Genomic DNA, 18136 nt, shown 5'->3' on the forward strand with positions numbered 1-18136 from the left:
CAAACTCCTTGCTATGCTTTATCATAAATGGGCTCAGCACTGCTTATAAGATTCCCGTTTCGTACTTTTTTTACGAAAGGGCTAAGTGGCTGTCAGCTATCAAAGTTGCTTCTCTATGTAATGCAGAAGTAGAAGAAATAGGGTTCCGTATAGTACACTTGGTGACAGATAATCATGAAGTCAACGTAAGTGCAATGAAAGAGCTCTGCGGTGGGTTTTTGACCTACAGAATTCACCACCCATGCAATCCCGACCGAGAACTTTTCCTAAGCTTTGATTACTGTCACATAATGAAAAATGTGCGGTCCCAGTTTTTGTCACGAGACCTCGGCAAAGCTGGCGAGGTGTCTTCATCCCACCTAAAGAAACTGTATGAAATGCAGAAAGCATGGATGGTCAAGCCAGTAAGGAATTTGAGCAGGAAACATGTCTATCCAAACAATATTGAGAAAATAAATGTTATGAGGGCAGTGGAAGTACTCTCTTCAGATGTTACTTCAGCACTCGAAGTTCTCGTGAAGGAAGCAGGCCATAGCTGCCATCCTGCTTTTGCTGGTGCAGGACCGACAATAACCTTTATGAGAAATATATATCGATGGTTCATTTTGCATGACAGAAGTAACACCGTGCAACATGTCCAGCAATGCTTTCCGGATGTGCGGCACTACGACAGCCCAGATGATGATCGCCTTGAGTGGTTAGAAGTTACGTTTCCCTTGTACATGGAGGAATTGAAGAGAAATACATCATTTCCTCGTAGATTCCTTATGACTGAAACATATCAAGCGCTGCTGCTCACGACATACTCCACTGTTCATTGTGTCCGCTTCCTTCTCACGAGAGAAAAGTTCGGTATTGTGTTAACAAGGAAGTTTAGTAGTGATCCCATCGAGTCATTGTTTGGGACACTCAGGCGTTCGGTCGGTTGCAATGACCAGTTGGACGTCCGTTCTGCAATCTCGGGGCTAGAAAAAGTTTTGAAGACGGGCATCGCAGCTGTGTCGCAGGACAGTAACGTTCTTCGCGCTGAAGAACCCGGACCATCTAAGGGGGTTTTACTTGAAACTCCACAGGTATCGAAGAGCTCAGCTGAGCTTCCAAACAAGCTGTAGTTGTACTGGAAGATCTCAGGCGGCCAAATGTGGCAAAGTTTGCAACACTGCAAGTGTCAGCAACGGTTTATGTTCGCGGATATATTGCCCGTGTAGTTAAAGAGCGTATTGAATGTGACAGCTGCAGTGCGATCGTCACCAAGCCTTTGACTGAACAGCCACTTCAGTTGTTTACTTTTCACCAGGACAGAGGTGGATTGTTATACCCTTCAGACAACGTGCTTCACGTCCTAGAGACCCTGCCGATATTTGTCCAGAAAGCACTTCACAAATGCCCAACGCTTCACACACCTCTGCAAACGCTCTTAGATGCAGCTGTACCAGCTATTTCTAAGTCTGGCCTTCTTCACTGCCCCAACACCCAGCACCGCCATGGTGTGCTCAAGATTTATAACGCCACGACTAGTGAACTATGCCTTTGCTGCCACTGACAAGAGTGACATCTACAAAACTTTCTTCCAGAAGACAGTGTCGAGGAAATATGTCAAGTTGTGAACTGCTGATGCTTCACTCGTTTCCTTTCCATGCTGGGAATAATTTTATTTCTTGTTTTGCTTAGACATAAAAAGAAGTTCGGTTTTTCTGTCTGACGTGCACGCAGTGCTTAGGTACCAAAAATGATGCTCACGTTCCTGACAAGACGAGCACACGTTCCTGAGAAGAAGAAGCCAGTTTTAAACATGAATTATTCGCGGACGCTGATAAATTGCACAGGAAATGCACAGAAAAATGCGCAACCTGCCTCACGAGCGGCGCGCGACCACCACTTCTCCGCTGAAACTGCATGCGCAGCACCCCGACGTGAGTGGCGCCCCCACTGCGATGAGTGGCGGCCCCGCGCAACTGTATTGACGGCGCGCCCCCTTTGTTCGCTCCTAGATCCGGCAGGCACAGGAGGCCATGGTGTAGAGCGCTGGAAAGGGCCGCTTTTTCTGCCCGCGCGACGCCTACCGATAACGCTTAGTTCGAGATACCTGCATCTGAGCATGCACCGTTTCGCTGGTTACACTGCCTGCTGTTTATCTCCGCTTCGGTTCACAGCCGCGATTGCTAACGATCACCGGTGAAGGCGCTGCAAGCCGCAATAGCGAGCTCGAGATAACACGTCTAGGAAAATTTTTTCATGCTCCAACTTTGACGCGCATCATTTTCTTTGTCAATATATGCGCGCTTTTTTGCATGCATTCATTTTTTTCGGACTGCCTGAATTGTCGGACGTTTTTACGTTCCCTAGAGGGTCCGAAAAATCAGTCATTGACTGTATAACTGACAGTCAGTGCTCTGTCCTGCCCAGTTTTAACGCGACAGCGTTAAGGAGCTCGTGTCGCAGAAAAGCCAGTGTCGTCGGCGCCCACGGCGTTGGCCGTGAGCGATAAATGCCAGAAGGCACTTCATAAATAAAAAAATTACCGACGATTACGTTACTTCCTAATGCGAAATTTGAGCGCAGCAAATAAGCTGTTTCACCTTTTCCATAGATTGAGGCAAAGAAATCGAGCAACACATGTATGCGCTATCACAGAATTTTTTTTTTATTTTTCACATCGTTACCCATCCGATACCCATCGTTACCCAAGGCCGAAATAGGAAATTTGCCAGCAAATATAATGCTGTGCATTGGCAAGCCTTACATGATCACCCTCAACGTGGATGTTTCCGATGGCCTTTCGGCGGCGCGAACGGCAGGGTCTTCTCGGCGGCGGCGCTTAGCCTCTGCTTCGGCGACGCGTACTCCTGGATCATCTCGACGGCGGCGACGGTAAGCTTCTGCTTCGGCGGCACGCACCTCTGGATTCTGACGGCGACGGCGCTGGGCCTCTGCTCTGGCAGCTCGTTTAGCAGCAGCAGCAGCAGCAGCAGACGGAGGACTTCCATCGGTCATCTCGCTCATGGCTCAGAAAGAACTGGCAGATAATTTCGCAGTGGCGAACGGCAGCGGCAATTTCGGCTCGGGCGGTGCACATATACAGATCCGCCGCCACCGATCTGGCTCTCTGATTGCCACCGCACAGGGCGAACGGCAGCGGCAATTTCGGCTCGGGCGGTGCACATATACAGATCCGCCGCCACCGATCTGGCTCTCTGATTGCCACCGCACAGGGGTTGCATTGGAGGAGGAGCGAAGAAAGGAATTAAGTTCGAGCCGGCGCTTTGAAAACCGGAGACTCGCAGGAAGAGGGGGGAGGGGGGCGGCGTGTACACCCAGCGGCAAACGATGGGGGCAGAAGCGCGCGCAGCAAGCGGACAACACGATAAAGGGAGGAGGGAAGAGATAGCAGCGACTGACTGATGCCGCTGACGCCGATAGTGAGTCAACCCCAGCTGCGGAGTTGGTTTCAGGGACAACGCCGCCGATGCCGACACAAACAATATGATACCCTCGCTTCCGCAGCGCTAAGAACCAGGTCTAGCCGTGGGAAGGTGGTCACGTATTCGTCGACGTGCCGGGGCCTACGTGAAATAACCGGCGCGTCGGCAACTGAAGAGCACCCTATCCGCCACACAAGAACAGGGGGGGGGGACCGTTTCCTCCTCTTTCTGCATGGCGGCGACGGTGTTCTATGCAGTCACGTTATCTTGACTCTCTAGCGGCGTCAGCGGCATCCAGCGGTATCAGTCGGTCGCTGCTAGCGCTGGGGGGATGAAAGGGGGGCGGAGCTGGTTACGAGGCCGACGACAACGCCGACGACGACGCGAAACCCAGGAACGGACGCCAAAGAGCTGCGCTCTAAAAAACATCTTGCAAGATGGGCTGGTGCGAATCGAACCAGGGTCTCCGGAGTGTGAGACGGAGACGCTACCATTCAACCACGAGTTCGTTCCTTCAATACGGGACAAAATTGCCTCTAGTGAATGCCGTGTCGCCTTAGAAACGTGCCGTAGAAAGTTATACTGTGGTGTATATCGGTAATTATGACCACGTAACTTACAGAAGACGTAGTTTCACGAGTAGCGAAGTACGTTTCCGCTAAACTTCTGCGCTCTGCGCACACGCAGAGCCATCTTGCGGCAAACACAGAAGACCCCCTCCTTGCAATGTACGGCGCTGCCCCGACACGTGGCGCGCCACTCGCCCCATGATTACCCATGACCGCGTCCGCCTGCATGGCGCGTCGGGGCCCGGCTATCTCTGCCGATCGCGACGTTTGGCTGGCGTAGCGCGTTTGAGTAGGCGGTGCGAACGGGGTGCGATAACGCTATCGCGTTCCACTCTTGAAGGCGAAGCTTAAGCGTCCTCCAATTTTTTTCAGTGTCTTTGTGATGTTTGCATTATTTTGCAGTTCAGCTGAGCGAAGTATATTTCTTTAGTATTACCAGTTTTCATGTTCAACTTTTGTGCAGTGGTCACTAGTTATTACTAGCCATGTTTTGTTCACATATGTTCTTGGATTGTAGCGCTAAGTGACACGGACACTAGAAAGACAGGACGAGCGCTAACTCTCAACTAAATGTTATGGAAACGAACATTATATATATATATATATATATATATATATATATATATATATATGCAGGATTGCAATAAACTGCAGCATAAGAACATGACAAGGTATGAAGACATCAGTTAAACATATCAGGAAGTAGGGAAGTCGAAAAAGGAAACAACAAAAAGGCACTACTTCAGATTAACACGTGTCGTGAAGATACTGAAATTCACATTCTAACAGAGAAAAAGATGCATGGCTAACGCAAGTCCCTCCTAATCTTTTAATGTGAAATGCCTCGATTATTTCCCGTGTGGTTTGGCATTTGTGTCTTGAAACAATGTGACGCTAGATGTGAAGCATTGGGGTTGTTAAGTGAATGTTTGTGTTCTTTTGCTCTAACGTCGCTCTACCTGCCGCTCTGTCCAATGTAAGTCTCTCCGCACTGGAGAGGAATCTGATAAACTATACCAGTGTTACAAGGCACAAAAGGGGACACATGTCTAACGCCACAATAATCTTTTCTTTTTTTGCCACCCTATTCAAGTTTTCTATTTATCATAGGGCACATGACAGACAACTTGCGGGGCCGAGAAAACTGTATCGACGTCATATCTATTGGCCACGTTCCGTAAACCATGGGATGATCTATGTACATAGGGCACCACAGCAAACTTTTTTTCTTTTTTCTGTTAATGTTGTTGCTTAGCGAGGCTTTTTACCCATTTTAAAAGCTTTTTGCAGGTTAGTGATAATAAATGCACAGGATAACTAGCCTTCTCGAGCCTATCTATTTGTTTTGAAAAACTTTGATATTGTGTGGACATGACTAGCTTACTCAGCTCTTAAGTATGCCATTACTAAGTCATGTCCACACAATATGAAACAAAGTTTTTCAAAACAAATAGATAGGTTTGAGAAGCCTAGTTATCCTGTGCATCTATTATCATTAACCTGCGAAAAGCTTTCAAAATGGGTAAAAAGCCTCGCTAAGAAACAACATTAAAGGGATACGGACACAAAATCTGAAAATTTTACGAAAATGCTGAAAATGAGTCCTTAGTGTGCGAGTACAGCGAGAACAAATGGCCACTTAGCTCATTTTTCAGCGGATGGATTTATTTTTGACGTTTTTGTGAGCGCGCGCAACGCCGCCCGGCCCACGCGAGTCGGAAGGCGTGACGTCACGAAACCCTCGTCGGATAGCCAGCCGGCCTGCCGCGGTCATTCGAGGCGCGCCGCCGCCGTCATCGCGAGCATGGATACGAGTTCAGGCGCCTCTACCAGCGATGAGTATATCTCTGAAGACGAGGACCGTTCCAGCTTGGCAAAACATATAATCGCTTACGGTTACGAGCCTTCCGCGTCAAGCGACGAAGAGGAGCAGGTGGCCGTAGACGTGCCGGTCAGGCAGCCCGGGCCAGCAACATGGTAAGCCTTTTTTCTAGTAAAATTAACGTGCAGCGGCAGCAGTTTGGAAAGTAATGTTACGTAGGATGTAAAGCGCCTAGTTTCGTGTCCTACGCGAGGCAGAGTGGCAGCTATTATGGCTGAATCGTAGAGCATCGTAGCTCGTCGCTTTGTGCTTACCTACGCGGTGGGCTTTCGACCGCTACGCAGTTCGTTTTTGCGTGACGAGACACAGCATGTGTGGAATTTTCCAGCTGTTTCATAGCCCTGCGTTTACGGCTACTGTCACATTCGCGCCATTAGAAGCCATTTACTGGTTGAACTCGTTGAGATGAGCGGCTGCGCTAGGGACCCGTCAACCAGATCACTTAGCTACACCGATTCTGTGGCCATAGAGAAAGAAAAACCTTTGGCTGTAACATTTACTAGGGAAATGCTGCGCGAACAATCAAGTCATGAAATCCGAGGCTTGATCATGCAGAGACCTATGAAAACCCGTCATTTTTTGCTTCAAGTTGAAAAGGAACGGGTGAAAAAGCAATGCAGATAAATGTGCTGTGCATTTTAAGTTACTGAAGAAATAAAACGAAGGACACCGACCAACATAGAAGTGCTAAAAAATGAAAAACTAAAAGACGTTTCGGCGTCGCTACGGAAGCCTTGTTCACAATGGCTTTTTTTTTTTTAACGGCGAATTCCGGTGATTACAGATTGGCCATACGCCCGGCGAAGGTAAATGAAATCGAGGGTTCGACGGAAGCCCGTCTGGTCGGGATGAAGCATTGAAGAAATAAAACGAAGGACACCGACCAACATAGAAGTGCTAAAAAATGAAAAACTAAGACGTTTCGGCTTCGCTACGGAAGCCTTGTTCACAATGGCTAGTTTTAGTTTTTCATTTTTTAGCACTTCTATGTTGGTCGGTGTCCTTCGTTTTATTTCTTCAATGCTTCATCCCGACCAGACGGGCTTCCGTCGAACCCTCGATTTCATTTTAAATTACTAAACACGCATGCTATTGTCTGGCGTTCATTCACTCGCTTTTTTGTATATTTTATAAATTAAAACGGCGCTCATATGCTTTCATTCGATATTAGACACAGCGAAAATGTACATAACATGACTATTTTGTTTTGTGACAATAACATGCATCCACAGGATGAACAATTTCTGTCACAACCCGAGAATATTTGTTCTTGCACAGCTATTGATACGGTAATTTTCCTTCTTTCAACAGGTGCTCCTACGGTCACCGCTGCGGCGACATGCCTACAGAAAAAGAGAGGGTCTGTTGTACAGAGCAGCAAAAGGTGGCAAACGCCGCTGAAACTTACGAATGCATCACGAAGCACCCGCTTTTTCAGTTGTATTGCCTGAATCATCGTCGACGAAGTGGTCCGCGCAAATGAAGTCATTTTTTAGAGGTTTCCAGGCTGGGCGTGATGGCTGACAGGCACGTATCCAAAGTTTACGCACCTTCTCGTCTCTGGGAAACGTGTGTGACGGCGAGTCACGACCGACGATGCTGTTATAACAGCCTTGGGCGCAGCAGTGTCTGGGCATTTCCTTCCACCGCGACGAATGCGTCGATACCAATCGACGACCGTGGGAACACACGCGTAACGCACTACCTGCGTGGAGCGCCGACGTGGATGACGTTTCAGATGGACCACGTGCGAAGATCGCCGATAGCGGTAAACAAACGCGGCAAGCGACCGACACTCCGGAAAGACTGCGACGGCTTTGGCTGGCCTTGGCCGCGCGCGCGCGCGAGGGTTTCATGACGTCAAATTTAAGCTTTTGCCGGCGGCCGCTTGGAGGCAAGGCGCAACAGAAAATTGCAAAAGAAAGGTGTTTCTCGTTCTTTTTTTCAAAGCAGCTTGTTGCAATCGTCATTTTCAAGAGATAAACTTTTCTTCTCACGCATAAAATCACCCGCCAACTTTTGTGTCCGTATCCCTTTAACAGAAAAAAGTTTGCTGTGGTGCCCTATGTGCATAGATCATCCCATGGTTTACGGAACGCGGCCAATAGATATGACGTCGATACAGTTTTCTCGGCCATAGACGAATGATCATCATTGACTCTTATTCTCGTTTAGGTCACCACAGTCCTGCAATTTTTGCAGCAACATGGTCAGTCTTGGAGCTCCTGCCTTCGGCGACTGCCTGCCAACAGTGGAATTCATGGAATTGGTGCACGAATGGTTTGTGCTCCATAATATCAAGAGCACCACTGTCCCCTGGACAAGTGGAGATGCCTTGAGGATGCCATTTTACTGTGCAGAAGACGAGAGGTATGTCTTAGTTTCGCTAGTGTTTATGCTGACCATATTTTACTGATTTATGGTTTGCGGGGTTTAACTACCTAAAGCGACACAGGCTATGAGGGATGCCGTAGTGGAGGGCTGCAAATAATATTAGACATCTGGGGTTTAGCACATGTTGACGCGGCACAATACACAGGCTTCTAGCACTTTGCCTACATCAAGATAAAAACGCCGTGGCCGGGATCATACCCACGTCTTTCAGGTCAGCAGCCGAGCACCATAACCGCTCAGTCATCGACGTATTTTACTGTTGAAAGCATGGATTTGTAGATTTGAATATTCAAGTTTCGGCTTCTAGTGTGGAGCTAATGGAAATCAGGTTTTCTTTATGAACAGCTACTGAAGGTCTTTGCTGCTTTTCTTGTGACATGCGCTGATTTACTACTTTGCAAACCTTTCTTTTTCAGACTTTCATGGCTAGAAAACCACTTTCTGATGTACTTCACGGAATGGAAAGAAGGCATATCACATAAGATGACATTCCTGTCTGACGAGACATATGAGGCACTGAGAGTGACCAGCATGTCGACAGTGCTATGCACAAAGTTCCTCTTAAACTCCGGGTTTCATTTTGGGCTCACAGCTAAGTTCTCAAGTGACGATGTAGAGTCACTATTTTCTACAATACGACAACTGAATGGCTCCAATGACCAAACCGACGCCAACGCAGCCCTATCATCTCTACAGAAAATATGGGTGACTGGAATCATCTACGCGTCATCCAGTGCCAATGCTGGGAGTGTGGTGGGCTCGCTGGGGAAAACATCAAAACTGTTTCCAATTCCTGTGAAGGCCACTTCCGACAGTGGTATCAAGAAGCTTCTGCTCCCACATCTCGCTGCACTGGAGCGCTATCCAAGTATGCTGGGACAACCCTTTAATAATTTGGGCTTTGTGTGCTAAATGTACACATGCAGATTCTAAATTCAAAGTGAAAAGCTAGAAGGCCTGGTGCCATTTCCGTCATCCAAGTTTTGAGGATTCTGCTTCTCAGAAAAGTAGAGATATTGATCTAAAACAGTGAGTTCGGGTGCTGTCCCAAAATAACCTTTAGGGTCTGGACGAAGGGATCAACGACTGAGGCTTCGACCAAGAGGAAGGGACAACGTCCATTATGCACTTAGCTGTGCCTGAACGGTGACCTCCGAAAAGTGTTGTCGCCTAAACAGCTGTCTTACAGCCATTGAGAAATTATCTATTTGCATGAATTAAGGACACATTACTAATACTTGGGCACTGTGCTTGCGAAAGACTGATTTAGGGCTGAAATGCTGCCAATAGCATTTTTCAGAGTAAGTGTCATTAAGTTCCAATTTGCCTTCATTCTTTCAGGTGCCCCTCAACGAAGCTTTCGAGCCAGCACACTGGCAATGATTGCTGGCTTCTTAGTCAGAGCCGTGCAAGACTGCATTGCATGTGAGGGCTGTCTCATTAATTTGAGCGCACAAGCCTCTCAGTCTACTACTACTGCCATCATAGCAGGCATGGACCGGGGAGGGCTACCGTACCCTGCCTTGGCTTTCGTAGGGTTCGTCAGCCGCCTGGAAGGTGCTGCATCAAGTGTGGCTCTTGTGCTTGTTAGGGGGCCGAGGCCGCTTAAGAAGTTTGCAGACCTAGTGCTGCCGTCACTTACAAAAAATCCGCAGTTTGTGTGCGTGAAGGTCACCACAGAGCCTCACAGAAGGGCCCTGCTAAAGCTGATGGTCCACAAGTTTATGAGGTCATTTTTGTCCAATTTTGCCTCTGATCTCACAGAAGAGTACGCCAAAGGAAAATTAATTAATGCCAAACCGAAATCACGAAAGGTCCTAAAAGTGTAAGAACCTGGCTGACCTGAAATAAAGTTCAGGCCACGACCGGCTATTGTGTCTGGCAAACAAGCTTTTGTAGTCTGGTTTTATTCATTTTTCATGTAGGGTGCGTCTTGAAATGGTTAATAATCGGGTGAACGCTCCTGAAAACGAATAAGAAGCGCGCATAGCGCGCTTTATATCGTAAATTGGCCGAAAATAGCGCGGCTTCGCCCTGGGATGCTGCTAGGTACAGAGCAGAAGCAATCATGTTGTGATTGTGCAGTTGTGCACGCAAAAATAAAATAAAAAATGCCGCTCGAGTAGCACCAGAGCCGCGCCCACCATTACAACCGCTCTTTCAGCTTGTTTTAGCAGCAAAACTGCTGCGCTGAGAAAGAAAAATATTACCGCTATCAGCCTTTTTGTGGCTATGCAGGGGAATTGCTACGAGCGTGAGAAGCCTGCTTCTGCGCTGTTCTCGCGCGCTGATGAGCCAGAGACAGGCGTGTTAGCTGACAGCTCGCGCTCTTAACTACCACTGTATACAGAAAACTGTCCACGATTATTGCATCTGATGAATATTAACACATCTTTGCGGTGCATGCTTAAAAAACGATCCGGTTTAACTCGGCCTACCGGCAACATGCCAGCGCAAGCGCACTGAAGCTAACAGAAGCATACGGCGGGCGCTGCCGTAATGAGGGTAACTTGTGGCGCCACCTGTTGCAGCGCGCCGTCCCTCCTGAACAGTCACGTGATATTTACGCGGACACGCGCCACCGTAGCGAGCAGGTTGCAAGTAATAAAGCCGGTCGTGGTTTGCTGGTTGGATGGAGTAGGCTTACTTACTTCCACCCTGGGGGCAGGAGCCAAAGGTACCTGCTCGCTGCACGCGGGCTGGGCACTTGGCAATGGCCGCTGCGACGCTGCCCCCCGACGCGCCGCATCAACATATGGCGTGCTGTGGAACAGTGAGCACCTCTTACGGGCTTCCTTAAACGAAATGTTTTCTTTGTCTTTGAGGGTGACTATTTCTTTTTCTTCCAGTTCGGACAGGAACATGAGTAGGCTGGATGGTCACCACTGCAGTTCACACAGTGAGGTGTGCCACTCCAGTTGTCGGAGGGGTGGCCCTGGACTACACACTTTGCACAAGTTATTTGACCACGGCAGCTCTGCGAGCCATGGCCGAACCTCCGACTTTGGAAACATCGCCTAGGGTTGGGGATATATGGTCGGACAGTTAACCTGATATATCCCGTTTCGATGGTTTCTAGCAGAACGCTGATGCAAATGTTAGGACAAGATGCTTGGTGGGGATTTTCTTGTTGTCTCGTTAAGTATAATTCGTTTTACATTGGTGACGTTTTGTTCTTTCCACCGATCCAGGAATTCAGCTTCTGTCAAATCTTGGAGGTCTGCCTCTGACACGACTCCTCGTGAGATATTCATTGTTCAGTGTTGTGTAACAGAAATTGGTATATTACGAAATGTCACAAGACTGCCAAGCTTTTCGTACTGATGTTTCTGAGGGATCTCAAGAAGAAGGTCTTCGCTAGCCATTTTCGTTACTTTATAACCTGATCCTATGGCTTCGGTTAAAGATCTTGCAACTATGAAAGGGGAAATGAATCTGGCCTGTTCTTCAGTTTTCAGTGTGTACAACATGGTATTTTGGGTAGGTCTCTCTTGTTCTGTTGAAGCATGTAATTAGGTCATCGGTGCGTCCCCTCTTTTGAGCGTGACGATCAAGTATGCGGGGGAATGCCGATGTTCCCATAGTACTTTCTTTTGTTTTCGGCAGCAATGGCGGCCACCCACCATGGAGCCCAACTTGGGGACGCTGCAGCACTTGACGGGTAAGGTTGTTTGGCGCCAAACGTACATTGTCACTATAGCCTAACATATTACGCCAAAGGGGCACCTACACAAGGTTAACCTTAGCCGCCTAGGAAAATTAGGAAATGACGGAAGAGATGAAAGGACAGTAAAAAAAGAAGATAGGAAAGCAAAAGGTTGAAGAGGCAGACAGGAACAGGCGCCTGCTGATTTCCCCCGAGCGGGTCAGTTCGGGGGTGCTGTCTACGTGAAGAAGACGCCAAAGAGGTGTGTTGCCTCCACCGGGGTGTTTTAACGGTCCGAACACCCGGCATCGGCTCAACCCCCAGGACCCCCCTTTCCCCGGACACGGCTAAGCCGCGCACGGCTACACGCGGAAGGGTCCAGCCCTCATGTGCTCAGGTACGTGGTGTCGCAACACACCAAACGCCTGCTGATGCAGACGCCCCTGCGGGGGAGTCGCAAGGTGACCAACCGCCTCCGAGCCCTGCTACGCCTGGCAGCGGCTCACCGAAGACCATCTCGTCGAGCAGCTTGACCACCCTGCAAAGCATATCGCTCCCTGGGGAGCTGTCTCCGACGAGCGGCGACAAGACCCGGGAGCCTTACCCCCAGGAGCCCGGACAGCAAGCGTCAGCTTCATCAAGACTCCCACCGTTCACCCAATACCACCCAGAAGTCGAAGCGCTCCTGTCTCTAGTGCACCTTCCCACCTCTTAATCTAGTCGTCCGTTGCCGTCAGCAATCATTCATAAATTTCAAGCCAACCCTTGGCTACGTTCACTTCTACAGTAGTCAATAAAAAAATATATCTCTCTTGAGAGCACGAAAAACTAGAAAAAAGTTGTTGTCTTTCAAGCAGGAATTAAATTTCTATAGCCCAGGTATTAAATGCGCGGCATATGCATTACACCGAGGCCCCAAGCCAAGTATCAAGCCAAGTATCAAGGGGCTTTAAGGGTGCCTCGATGCCAGCGCCGGCGGCGCTGGTATCGAGGCACCCTAACTCCTCCTAAAGTCACTGACCCTTCTCTTCCCTGCGCGCTGCCCCCGTAGAACCGGTAGCACGTTGAATCACGGCTGGACTACAGGCAGCAGCGTGCGCTTCTTTTCTTGAATTTGCGAGTTATGGGGCACTCCGGCCAGCGAATCGTCGGAAGAAACCTGCGGCACCGCGGACGTTATGGTGCCCTTGCCTGTATGCGAGTGCTCTTTGTCCCGCATACCGTGAATCGTACATCGCACCATGCTGTACTGTTGTGTTCCGTTTTGCAAATCTCGGTCCGGGAAGGGTCCCGGTGTTTCTTTCCATCAGTTTCCTAGTGATGCAGAACTGCGCGCTAAGTGGCTGAAGAACATTTCGAGAAAAAAATCTCGTCATCAATGACAAGTCTGCATCAACTGTAGTATGCAACAAGCACTTTCGTGACAGTGATTATGCTCCCGGATGTCGCATCAAAAAGCTCCTCCCAGGGGCTGTTCCGACCATTTTTGAAGCGTGCCCCTCCTATCTGGCACCTTGCTCTAAGAAAGCTCGGAAAGATCCCACAGATCGAGACCGTGTACCCCCTCGGATACTAGTCAAGCGGAAAGCAGACGCAGCAGAATGTGAGCACGATGTTCCCAGCACAGCAAGCGATGTCCCTGAAAAGCGCACGATGCTTGATATCAGCACACAAACGACAAACAGCGCCACTCAGCGCGCCAGTCGATACCTTGCAGTCATCGGAAGACTTCGCTCGCAAGTTACGTATCACCGTTGTAGGTATACGAAGGTCCTGCAAGATCTCAAAGCCGAAGAGAAAGTGGTCGAGTACTACCGTAACAGCAAAAGCCATGCTTCGGTCAAGAAGATTGTTGCGGATTCGCAGGAAGGAAACAAGAAGGCAGTATTCCTCCTTCATCAGATTGAAAGCTATGGACTGCAACGACCATGCTACTCGGAGGAAATCATTCGAGAGTGCGTGATATCGAGATTTCTATCGCCAAAAGGCTATGACCACGCCCGAACATCCAGTCTTCTAACACTGCCAGCCAAGTGCACGATCCAGAGATACATGGGCCCAACTCCAACGTCATCGGGGATGAGCTCCGCGATGCCAGAGAGGCTGATTCACGAAGCTTCGATGCTTAGCAGCAAGCAGCACATGGCTTCGCTAATAATAAGCGAGGCTGCTATAAAGTCTAAATGTCTTTATGACAGAAAAGCTGACACAGCATTTGGCTTCAAAGACAGACCGAACGACAACGTGCCATCCAGCTCAAAGGCCACTCTAGCAAACAGAGTCTTGTGCTTTGTGCTCCACGGTATCACTAGCCAGTACAAAATACCGTGCGATTAATATTTTACCAGGCAGCTGAGTGGAAGGGACTTGCTAGCATGGACGAAAGAGGTCATAGCAGCTGCGGAGTCATGTGGCTTCATTATTGTCTGCATTGTTACGGATAATTACTCTGCCAGCACGACAACGTTCAAGCACTTGAGAAACGGCTGCCTCTCGACGGTAGTGGAACACCCCCATAATAAGGACCGAATAATCTTTTTGAGTTTCAACCCATGCCACGTACTCAAGAATATCCGAAGCCAATTTCTAGAGCGTAAACTGACGGACGGCGCAAGTGCCATCAGTGGTATATTGGTGCAAAAACTATATGAGTACCAAAAAGACGTGACGGTGAAATTGGCAAGGAATTTAACAAGGAAGCATGTGTATCCGTCAAATCTGGAGAAGATAAACGTGCTGCGACCTGTGCAGGTATTCTCGCCCCCCAGTGATCGCAGCGCTGGAGCACCTTCAAGAAAACTCGCACACTGACCGTGCTCTCTTCGTTTTCAAGGAGGCAAGCTCTTCAATTCACTTCATGACAGTGATGAAGAAATGGTTTGACATTCACGATACAACTTACAAAGGAAGTGGACAAAAGGTGCCGATTCCTGAAGAAGACGACGTTCGTTTGCTGTGGCTTGAAGGCCAATTTCCCAGCTACATAAAGAATATCCAGAACGTTTCAGTTGCCACGGGAAAGGATGCTTTCACGAGTGAAACATTCCAAGCCCTACTATTCACGTCAAAGTCAACTCTAGAGACAGTGCGCTGCCTGCTAAGGAGAGGTGTGAACTATGTGCTCACAAAAAAATTGAACAGAATTGAAGCATTTTTCGGCAGACTAGGATCGATGTGTGGTGGCAACGATATGCTGGACGCAAGAGCTGTTACGGCTGCACTGGATCATATCGTGAAAGAAAAAGTCTTACGTCCAAAAGACGTCAATGTACTTGAAGTTGACGCTCAGGAACTGGCTGCAACACTGTCGCCAGCTCTGTTAGAAGATCTCAAAAACGTGACAGAGGATTCTGCTCCTCCGACGCCCTCCGTAACATGATCGGGCCTCGCATATGTAGGCGGTTATATTGCAAAGCTAATCGCTGAATTTGGATGCGATGTCTGCACTCTGCTTGTCAACACTAGTAATCGCAGTGATCCAGTTTTCAAGCTTCCGCTGGGCCAAGACAGAAGTGGGCTCTATTATCCAAAACCAGGACTGTTAGCCCTTTTGGATAAAATAGTGATTTTCTTTGAAAAGGCTGTGGAGAAGTTGCCGCGGACAAATGTTCTTGAGGTGTTTCAAACAATACTCGAGCCACAGCTTGAAAGGTCGTGCCTGCTCAGATGTCCAGAAGGGGTCGATAATAGCCATGCTAGAAGGTCAGTCTGCTTAATTGCTGAGAAATTCGTAAGTATACTCCTCATTAATTACACGAAAACGGTCACTGATAAAAATGATAAGTCGTGTACCTATGTGCACAAGCCTTCAAGAAAATATTTCAGGCTCTAATGTTCCGTAAGATAGAGTTACCGCTGCATGTGTGCTTGAGATTTCATATTGAAGTAGTCCTTTGTAACAGAAAAGCGCGTTTCATAATTCGAACTTATTTTCATGGCAAAGGCGTGAATCCATATCTTAGTGTTTACATCGTAAAAGCATTATGAATCAGAGATGTTTTGCCATTTATATTATTTTAAGGAAGCTTGCTCGTAGTGTCGGATATCATTGATGTGAACTGCTCTGATAAATTAGTTTACTGTAAATAAAATATCTGTTAAACATTTTATTCTGGGTTCTTTAGTAAGGGGAGTGCTAACGTTTCCCTTCCTTTATTGCAAAGCTTGAGCAGAGTGTAACCGTTTACCGGTACCGTTGCCGTATGGCGGTGCACGTGCCGCTCACATCCGCAGTACCTGGGCAGCTAGAGCTTGACGTAACGGCAACTGCTGCAGAATCCAGTCCCGCTCTGCATTACGTCCCACGTATGGCGGTACGGGCGCTGCAACAATTTTGAATCAAGCCCGCGTTTCTTGAAGATATTTAACGGTGTTGTCATGTACGAGTAGTGATGTGAATGAATGAAGGGCATACACGGGTGTGCGGTAATCTGAAACATGTTCCTTGATTGGCCATGTGTCAACGCGAGTAAGATTTTTATAGCCTAGTGATCTCGTTTTTTTTTTTTTACGAATGCGATAGTTTTCGCTTTCTGCTGCGTCACTTGGTCTAGTGAACCGTAGGTATCTTTTGTAACAAGTTTATTGTTTTCTGTTCGAATTTTAGTTGCGAATAAAAAAACTTCATCTCACTGTCCGGTGGATTATGTTTCATTATGTTGGCTACATTTTGGCTACTAACTGTCTTGGCCTGGTTGTATGGTTGGCTATTTTTGGGCTACAATTTTCCTATACTTTGGCTACGGCACTTTGCGCCATCTGGCAACACTGCACATCGCACATTTTGGCTACTTCTTCGAGACGAGGGCGGGCGCACGCGGACGGAGCCGAGACGGACGGATGCCTACAGCTAAGTTCTATTTCTATTTTTATTTCTAATTGCAGCGGCGGGAAATCTGAATGGAGATAGGGCCAGCATAGAAACGTAGGTTGCAGAGAATTGGAGCACTGCGAAGCCAGGCGAACACTTAGCCGAAGTAGGGCGATAAAGTAGATCGTGGCCAACACATAACAGTTAGGACTAAAAGTTTAATAGTTAGGGCTAAAAGTGTGTTTTTTTTTCTTTGTCCTTTTTTCCCCCTGGTTATTGGTTTGGTTATTTTGCTAGCTCTCTTTATTCTTCTAGAGATTTCCAGTGGTCTTTATTATAGTTAATGTTTTCCCTCGCTTTTACACGGTTAAATAACAGTAGGACAAGAGAATTCATGGGACGACCGGCTAGAAAAGCCAATGAGGAAGGTGGGGACCTCGTCCAGTGTGAGAGGTGTGAACGATGGTGTTATTTGGATGAAACGACATTCAAAACCGTGGCGGAGGCGGAAGGGAACGGCTTCGTGTGCAGGCTGTGTAAGGTGATTGAGAATTTGGAGAAGCAGCTAAAGAGTGAAATAGCGAGGACAAAGGAGGAACTCGAGAAAGATAAAACGAAACGCGCAGAGTTTGAGGAAAAGGTCGAGAGGGAGTGGGCCTCAAGAATGGAGGCTGTAGAACGGATATGGAGTGAGGAACGAGAGAAAGGGCAGCAACTGAAAAAACAATTGAAAGAGATGAGAGAGCGAGAAGCTGAGAGGGAGGCACAGCAGGAATTGAAGGAAAAGGAAGCGGCAGGATCACCCAGTGGAGCAGAATGGGGGCGGACACGTTAACGTGGTGACCGCGGGAGACACAGGTACAGAGGGATGATACGACAGCAGGTAGAGAAGGCAAGGAGGCAGGGAAGACCCAGCCGACAGAGACAGGAGGGAGGCAAGATTTGCTTGAAGACAGAAAGGTGTGGGTCGTTGGAAGCTCTAACGTAGCGCGAATGCAAACAGCACTCCTCAGAAGTGTGCAGTATGACAGACGGGTGAAGGTTGAATGCATGCCGGCGGCTCGATTCGAAGCTGTGGTGGAGAGAGCCAAAAACAAACTGAATGAAAACAGAGAAGGAAGAAACCTGGTAATTTTGCACGCTGGGGTGAATGACGTCCTGCAGAACAGAGGGCGAATGCTGGGCAGACATATTCAGGACGAGTGCCGAAATTAAGGGCGACCTCTGAGGCGGTGCACATTGCCCTGTGTACTGTCCCAGAGGTCAGGGGACAGGGCCCTTTCATTGAAGAACAGGTAGTGGCGGCAAATGTAATGATTAGGGAGTTGGGGCGAGCCCTCAGGTGTGATGTGGTGGAGGTGAACAGAATGATTGGGGGAAAAAACTTCCCCCCTTTCGGCCCGGATGGCATTC

The 18136-nt window shown here is 48.3% G+C and overlaps 1 protein-coding gene across 1 annotated transcript; it reads left to right on the top strand.

Moving 5' to 3' along the window:
* The first annotated feature begins 5554 nt into the window (after positions 1-5554).
* On the top strand, positions 5555-10305 carry LOC139048712 (uncharacterized). The gene is made up of 4 exons (XM_070523208.1): positions 5555-5968; positions 7185-8243; positions 8684-9135; positions 9609-10305. The coding sequence occupies exons 2-4, from the start codon at positions 8080-8082 to the stop codon at positions 10094-10096; spliced, it is 1104 nt and encodes a 367-aa protein (XP_070379309.1). The 5' UTR covers positions 5555-5968; positions 7185-8079; the 3' UTR covers positions 10097-10305.
* Positions 10306-18136: the final 7831 nt, after the last annotated feature.

Source organism: Dermacentor albipictus, chromosome 8 (assembly GCF_038994185.2).
Source record: "Dermacentor albipictus isolate Rhodes 1998 colony chromosome 8, USDA_Dalb.pri_finalv2, whole genome shotgun sequence".
NCBI classification, from domain to species: domain Eukaryota; kingdom Metazoa; phylum Arthropoda; class Arachnida; order Ixodida; family Ixodidae; genus Dermacentor; species Dermacentor albipictus.